General features: G+C 47.5%; 1 protein-coding gene across 1 annotated transcript; it reads left to right on the top strand.

Annotated features, from left to right (window-relative positions):
* The first annotated feature begins 1789 nt into the window (after positions 1-1789).
* On the top strand, positions 1790-2422 carry LOC149212342 (uncharacterized). The gene has a single exon (XM_089388645.1). It carries the CDS (start codon positions 1790-1792, stop codon positions 2420-2422), a length of 633 nt encoding a protein of 210 aa, XP_089244771.1.
* Positions 2423-7109: the final 4687 nt, after the last annotated feature.

The raw sequence follows: 7109 nt of genomic DNA, 5'->3' as shown, positions 1-7109 counted from the left end.
TTATAAATAAAAATAAAAAATTAAATAAAAATTAAAAATTAAAAACCTAATTAATTAAACGAATGAGCCACCGCTCTGCAACTCAAACCCTAATGGCGGCAAAGCGGTGAAAACCTAAGGAAGTTGGGACGAGAGTGAAGACAACCGACGCAGTCTAGTCCAGCAGAACTGACAACGGCCAAAGCAGAAAAGGAATGACAGAAAGTGTCAAGAGGGGAGAGATCCCCTCCTACCGAGAAGTGGCGGCAGGAGACAGGCAAAGCAACCAGGAGTCAGAGGAACGGAAGAGCACGGGACCGGTGTTAGGAGCGGCCTGGCAATCAGGCCGAAGAGGGAAATGTCTGCCATGTACCACAGAAAAACCCAGATATGTCATCCCAGCGAACAAGCTGGAAAAGTACCGAAGTTACATGAGGGACCATGCCCTTATATGCAAGTTCGTCGGAGTCTGGCCGTCGGAAAGGGACCTCACAAAGTGGATACAGCAGAAATGGCAGCCTCAAGGACACATCGAGCTCAAGCTGGGAGCGAAGGGCTTCTTTACGGTAATCTTCTTTAACCTGAAAGATAGAGAACAGGTCTTTGATAATGGCCCATATTTTTATAATAATGCCGGTCTATTTTTACGCTTCTGGGAAGACTGTTATAACCCAGACAAAGAAACCTTTCTGGCTGCTCCTGTCTGGGTCCGTCTTTTTGGGCTTCCCACAGACTTTTGGGACCCGGACATTCTGGAAGGAATAGGCAACTCAATAGGAAGCTTCGTGAAGATAGCAGATACTACAAAGAAAGGTAGATACACCTCATATGCCAGGATTTGTGTCTACATGAACCTAGCAAACCCCATCCCTGACACTATAGAGCTTGAATACCACGAAGAGATCTGGCAGCAAAGCATAGACTATGAGCATATTCCGTTCAGGTGTCGTAGATGCCACACCCATGGTCATCTAGCAAAGGAATGCCCATTAACCCGGGAGGATGAAGAAGTCAGAAGGCCCCAAAGAAACAAGAGAGAGTCGGAACAGGAGGAATTCCAAGAAGTGAGAAACAAAAAGAAACCCAACAAGGAACCCCCCAGAAAGATAGGAAAGGAAAACAACCTGACACAGTGAAACCAAATAGTTTTGCTATACTGCAGGTAGATGAGGATGAGGAAGATCAGCACATGGAACAGTAGGAAGATAAAGGCTCAGACTGCAGTGAATCTAGTGACAGGATCCTAGCCAAAAGAAAGGCCCCGAGTGAGACACAAGAACAGGAGAAGGAAACAGAGGAACAAACAGATCAGATGGAGACAGACCAGGAGTCTAGTAGGGAGGACCTAAGCCAGGAAGAGGAAGTGTTGGAAAATCTGTTACATGAATGGAAGAACCTAGACGAGAGGTTTATCCCCGAAGATCAAAAGAAGTTGTATACTGAAACCTTCCAACATTACAAAACCAAATTAGAAAAAGGCAAAGCCTCATCAGCAGAGAACCAAGAGACTCAAAAAGAAACCAGATTAGATCAGACTGGTCAAAATAAAGGGGGGGGGGGGGGGGGGAAGAGGAAGAAAAAACATCAAGGAATCCATACAACTTATGGGAGAAACCCTAGTCAACACTGGAAAAGTAGTACCGCTTTTAGCGGTGTTCCAAACCCTCTCTCAAGTTAATCAATGATTTTGACCTCATGGAATATCAGAGGCCTAAATAGTAAAGGAAAACAGAGATATCTGGCAGCACGACTCAAACAAGACAAACCGCAGATCATGCTTCTCCAAGAAACCAAAATCCCAGGACAGAAAATGGAGGAAATCCTTAACAAAATAAAACCAAGATACGACCATGTCACTATAGACCCCAAAGGCAGTGCAAGAGGAATAGCTATCCTCTGGAACCCAGATGAAGTCCTCACTGACTGGTGGATAGGAATGCCAAGAATCCTCACTGGGCGATTCAGACTAATAGGACAAAGTGAATGGGTTGCAATCTCAGCTGTCTATGGGCCCCACACCCGTGCAGACCGAGACCTGTTCCTCACTCAGCTGACTAAGCTCCGAAGTTTACACCAGGAACAGAGATGGATCCTGGCTGGAGACTTCAACTTAATTGCTTCTCGAGAAGAGAAAAAAGGTGGAATAAGTAGGGAAGACACAGAAATGGAAAGATTCAGAGAAGTGCAGACAGAATTAAGAGTAGTAGATATCCCAACCATCAACGGAAAATACACATGGAACAACAGAAGAGGTGGCTCCAAACAGATAGCTTCAAGACTAGACAGATTCCTCATTTCAGAACCCATAATTGAGCTGGATATCTTCTATGAAGCCTCTATCCTACCCTCAGTAGGGTCGGATCACTGGCCAATAAAGCTGGAAATAGCCTTAAATAATCAGAGCAAAAGGAGACCCTTCCGGTTCGAGTCCTTTTGGCTCTGAGCCCCTGACTTCCTAGACAAAGTAAAAGGATGGTGGCAAGACAACAAAAGTGGAAAGGAGGGCCTCAGCAAAATGCGCTCATTTCAGCAAAGGCTCAAAGAAATTAAAAGAAAAATTAAAAAGTGGAACAAGGAAGAATTTGGTAATATCCAGCAGGAGCAGGGCAAACTCCAAGCCAAAATGGAAAGAATCCAGCAGCAAATCATTTTGGACAGTCGAAGTCAGGCCCTAGCAGAGGAGGAAGGGAGAGTAATCACCCAATTAGAGGAAAGGAGAAAACAGGAGGAAATCCTGTGGAAGCAAAAATCCAGAATCCAATGGCTCAAAGAAGGCGACAAAAACTCCAAATTCTTCCATAAAGCCATGATAAATCACTGCCAACACAACAGAATATTCTCCTTAAAGGACAAGGAAGGAAACAGAGTGACTCAGCAAGACGAAATAGAACATCTTTTGGTGGAGCATTTCAAAGGTATTCTCTCTGAACCAAATATCAACAGAGCTGAGGACATAGCCAAAATCAGCCACCATATTCCCAAGAAATTCTCTAGAGATCAAAACCTAGCCCTTCTTCGGATAATCTCCAAGGAGGAACTGGAGGAAGCAATTAACAAAATGGCCAAAAATAAGGCCCCAAGTCTCGATGGATTCACCATTGAATTCTATCAGGCAACGTGGAGCTTTATAGGAAATGATCTACTTGATCTAGTGGAAGAATCCAGATGCTCCAACCACATGCACCAAGGTTCGAACGCCACCTTCCTGGCGTTAATTCCTAAATCTGGTTGCTCAGATGAACCGCAGGGTTTTAGGCCCATCTCACTTTGTAATGTGGTTTACAAAATCCTTGCAACTATCATTGTCAACAGGCTTAAGCCTATCCTGCCATATCTCATTGCTCCAGAGCAAACTGGCTTTGTCCAAGGAAGGCATATCACCGATGGCATCATAGTCGCCCAGGAAGTGATCCATTCCCTGAAAATATCCTGAGCCCCAAGCATGCTTATCAAATTGGATCTGGCCAAGGCGTTTGACAGACTCAGCTGGACCTATCTGGAAGGAATCCTAAAAGCCTATGGGTTTGATCAACATTGGATAAAATGGATCCTGTCTATGGTTAGCTCCCCCGTCATGTCAATTCTCCTAAATGGCTCCCCCTCTGAAGCTTTCACTCCTTCCCGTGGGCTAAGGCAGGGCGACCCCCTATCCCCTTTCCTCTTCATCCTGGCTGCAGACGGCCTAGGCAGACTGGTTAAGGCTCAGGTTTCTAAAGAACAGATAAAAGGCCTCCGCATCTGCGGGGATGATATTCCGGTCTCCCACCAGCAGTTTGTGGATGACGTAATGCTTTACGGTCAGGCCACCCTCAAGGAAGCCCAAAGAATTATCAAATCCCTATCTCAATTTAGCAGAGCCTCCGGGATGGAAATAAATAAAGAAAAATCGGAAGTGTTCTTCTTCAACACCTCCTTGGCAGTCCAAAGGTTCCTGGCCCATACTCTAGGCTTCAACAGAGGATCATTCCCCTCCAAATACCTGGGAATCATGTTAAATGAGCACCAATTCCGGTCGGCCAACTGGAACCTACTAATCAAGAAAATCCGCAACAGAATGGAGAACTGGACCCACCGCTCGCTAAATGCCCCAAGTCGGGTAACCCTATTGAAATCTGTACTGCAGGCAATCCCAAACTACCAGCTCTCTTGCCAAGCAATTCCTAAGGCTGCGAGCCAAAAGCTAGTCTCCCTGTTAAAAAATTTCCTCTGGCAAGGGACTAGCAAAATCAAAAAGTGGGCCCTTATCTCATGGGAGTGGCTCTGTCGGCATCCTAAAGCTGGCGGGCTTGGACTTCGCGACCCCTTTGTCCTCAATCAAGTAATGGGCACGAAGCTCTGGTGGCGGTGGCTTCAGGGGGGCCCTGACCTGTGGAATATACTCTGGGAATGAAAATACGACGAAACAGGGGAAATTGAAGACAAACTGAGAAGCATGACAGAAACCAGAGGTTCTGCAATATGGAACCTAGCTAGAAGCAACAAGAATCTGATAAGGGAGCATAGTTTCTGGGAAATCCGGGAAGGAGACAAAGCCAGATTCTGGGAGGAATCCTGGCAACAAAGAGATCGTCTTATTCAAAAAGACAACCTCCATGCCATCCTCACCTTTTCGACCCAGGCAGGGGCTACAACTGTTGGCAACTTCTGGAAGCCTGACGAGGAAGGATCCTGGCGCAATTGGAAATATAAAGAAGACTGGGCAGGAGCACCCGAAACCGATAGTTGGCAGGATTACCATACAGAGATGGCGTCGCGGAAAATAGCCAAGAAAATGGGGTCTGACATTCTCAGGTGGGGCAAACGCATACAAGGAAATTTCACTACAGCTGAAGCCTACCACCTTCATACCAACAACAACCTACCGGCAAACAACCAATGGAAAAATCTCTGGGAAATTAAGCATTGGCCTAAAATTTCTTTCTTCATTTGGACAGTTCTACACGGTAGAGTGCTTACCTGGGACCAAATCCTGTGGAAAGGTAGCCATGGCCCGTCCCGCTGCGCCCTTTGCCTCGCCCAAGAGGAAACCATGGAGCACCTATTGAACCGCTGCTCCGTCAGCTCCTCCCTGTGGAGCATCCACCGCAATTTGTTTGAGAGGCAACACCATAACCAGCAAAATATTGTAAGCACAATCATCAATTGGCCAAAGAAGCCTTACTTGAACCCGGTTGTAAACCGCGCCTGGCTCCTCTCTGCTGGATTCCTCCTCTCGAATATCTGGAAAGCCTGGAATGGGGCCATTTTCAAAGCAGAAACCAGATCTATTGCAGCAATCTAGGAGCAGGTCACCAAAAACCTCCGAGAAACAATCCTTTCAAAATGTTGGAAAGAAGAAGACTGGAAAGTATCGAATTTGGAAGAAAACATCCTGGTAAAATTAGAAATTTGACAGAGTATGGTAAACTGCAGGGATTCTCAAGCAGATAAGGCCAAAGAGGTGACTGAAAGTAACCAATACAGATGCCCTCCACATGGATTCACAAAATTGAACTTCGACGGTGCTGCCAAGAACAACCCAGGCGAGGCCGGCATTGGCGGAGTCTTCAGAGACGCAGAGGGAAACACTCTCAGAACCTTCGCGATGGACTGTGGGGAAGCTTCGAACAACGAAGCAGAGCTGCACGCTCTGAAACGAGGACTGGAAATAGCTCTCCGGGAAAACTTTAAATGACTCCAAATCGAAGGGGACTCAAAGCTGGTAATTGACATGGTCAGGAAGCTCCAGAAGCAAATTCCAGCGGAGAGAATAAGCAAAAGCTGGCGAACCGCTTGGCTGGTAACCGAAATTGGAAGGCTCATTCCAAAAATTGACTATCTCCTCCCGACCCACACCAGGCGCGCAGGTAACAAGCCGGCAGATTGGCTTGCGAATTGGGGCTGCCGGAACCGAGGCAAGGAAATTGATAGCGAGGGTCTGCCTCTTTTGCATCAGGAAGAGAAAAACCAACTCCAGCAACTTCTAAACGATGATACAGGAAGGCAAAGCATGGGAAAAACGAACGGCCAAGATCAGGCGGCACGCAGCGGAGGCGGAGATCATCCACATCAGCAAGGCTCGGACAGCTCCTACGTGGGAACAGGCAGAAGGGTAAGGCAGGCACATGACAGGCAGGTGACGGGGCATGACCAGAATGGCCGATTAAACGGAGAGGACATGCGAGCTGCGGCATCATTAAAGAAAAATCTAGAACCAGCTCCGGAACTCGAGAGAATGAGCAGGGGAAGGACGACAGATGGCAACAGGAGTCAAGTCGGGCTACGGCAAGAGCAGCCGGACAGAGAAAGGAATGATGATGCATGATATGGAAAGGACAATCCACGCCACTTTCCGAGATGGAAAAACCGGTTGGCATGACGGAAAAATAAATGAACCAACGGAGGCCGGAATTTCTATAAGCCAAGTGGCAGCATGCTCGACACGACATCGAGTTAATAAACCCAAGCAAACAGATGGCAGGCTCATTTCGATCAGCAAGAAGAATGACAAAGAACGGAAAGACGCCTGCACATCTCTGCGATCAGCCCTCCTCGTCGGCCTCAGCAAGAAAAGGTGGTATGTTTCCTTCTGTCCTCGTCCCTCAGGCATGCAAGCTTGTTTTTCTGGTCTCTTGGTCTGGATGGATATGCTATGGCCCTGCAAGCAGACCCCCTGTCGCAGCGCCGTTAAGGGTCCCTCGGGCTCCTTCTGGCTCCTCCTTCTTCAGTCCCTGGTTGGGAAAGTTCTGATTTATGATAATGCCATGTCCTGCTCAAAGAGTCAGGCAGTTTGGGGGACTCCGCTGGGTCTCGCCACGCTTCTGGAGGGTCCTAGCACCCTTGTTATTCTCTACTCCCTGGTTTACTACTGCGGCCGGCTCCAATTCTGTTCCTCCCTTCCGCTGTCCAAAGCAGACTGGTCTCTTTGCTCTGTTGGCTGGGGGGTTCTCCGAACTCCTGTCAAAAGGTGGCGGGTCCTCTACCGTCGTGATCATTCTGGCCCTGTTCTAAAGTCAAGAGTGGCTTCCCAAGCTAAGAACGCTGCCAGCATAGACCAGACCCTGTCCAGGCTCTATATCTCTTGCACTGACTCTCGAATTTCTGATGTGGCAGGTAGGACCAGAGGAAATATGGCCCCAAGAAGGAACACT

The sequence above is a fragment of the Pinus tabuliformis genome, chromosome 1_1, assembly GCF_031772625.1.
Source record: "Pinus tabuliformis cultivar Carrire ecotype Pingquan chromosome 1_1, CPIR1, whole genome shotgun sequence".
Lineage (NCBI taxonomy): Eukaryota > Viridiplantae > Streptophyta > Pinopsida > Pinales > Pinaceae > Pinus > Pinus tabuliformis.
Note: the sequence above shows the minus strand (reverse complement) of the source record. Positions and strands in the feature narration are given on the sequence as shown.

Excerpts from the sequence above, each read along its gene's own strand:
- LOC149212342 (XM_089388645.1), top strand. The coding sequence starts at position 1,790 with ATGGAGGAAATCCTTAACAAAATAAAACCAAGATACGACCATGTCACT.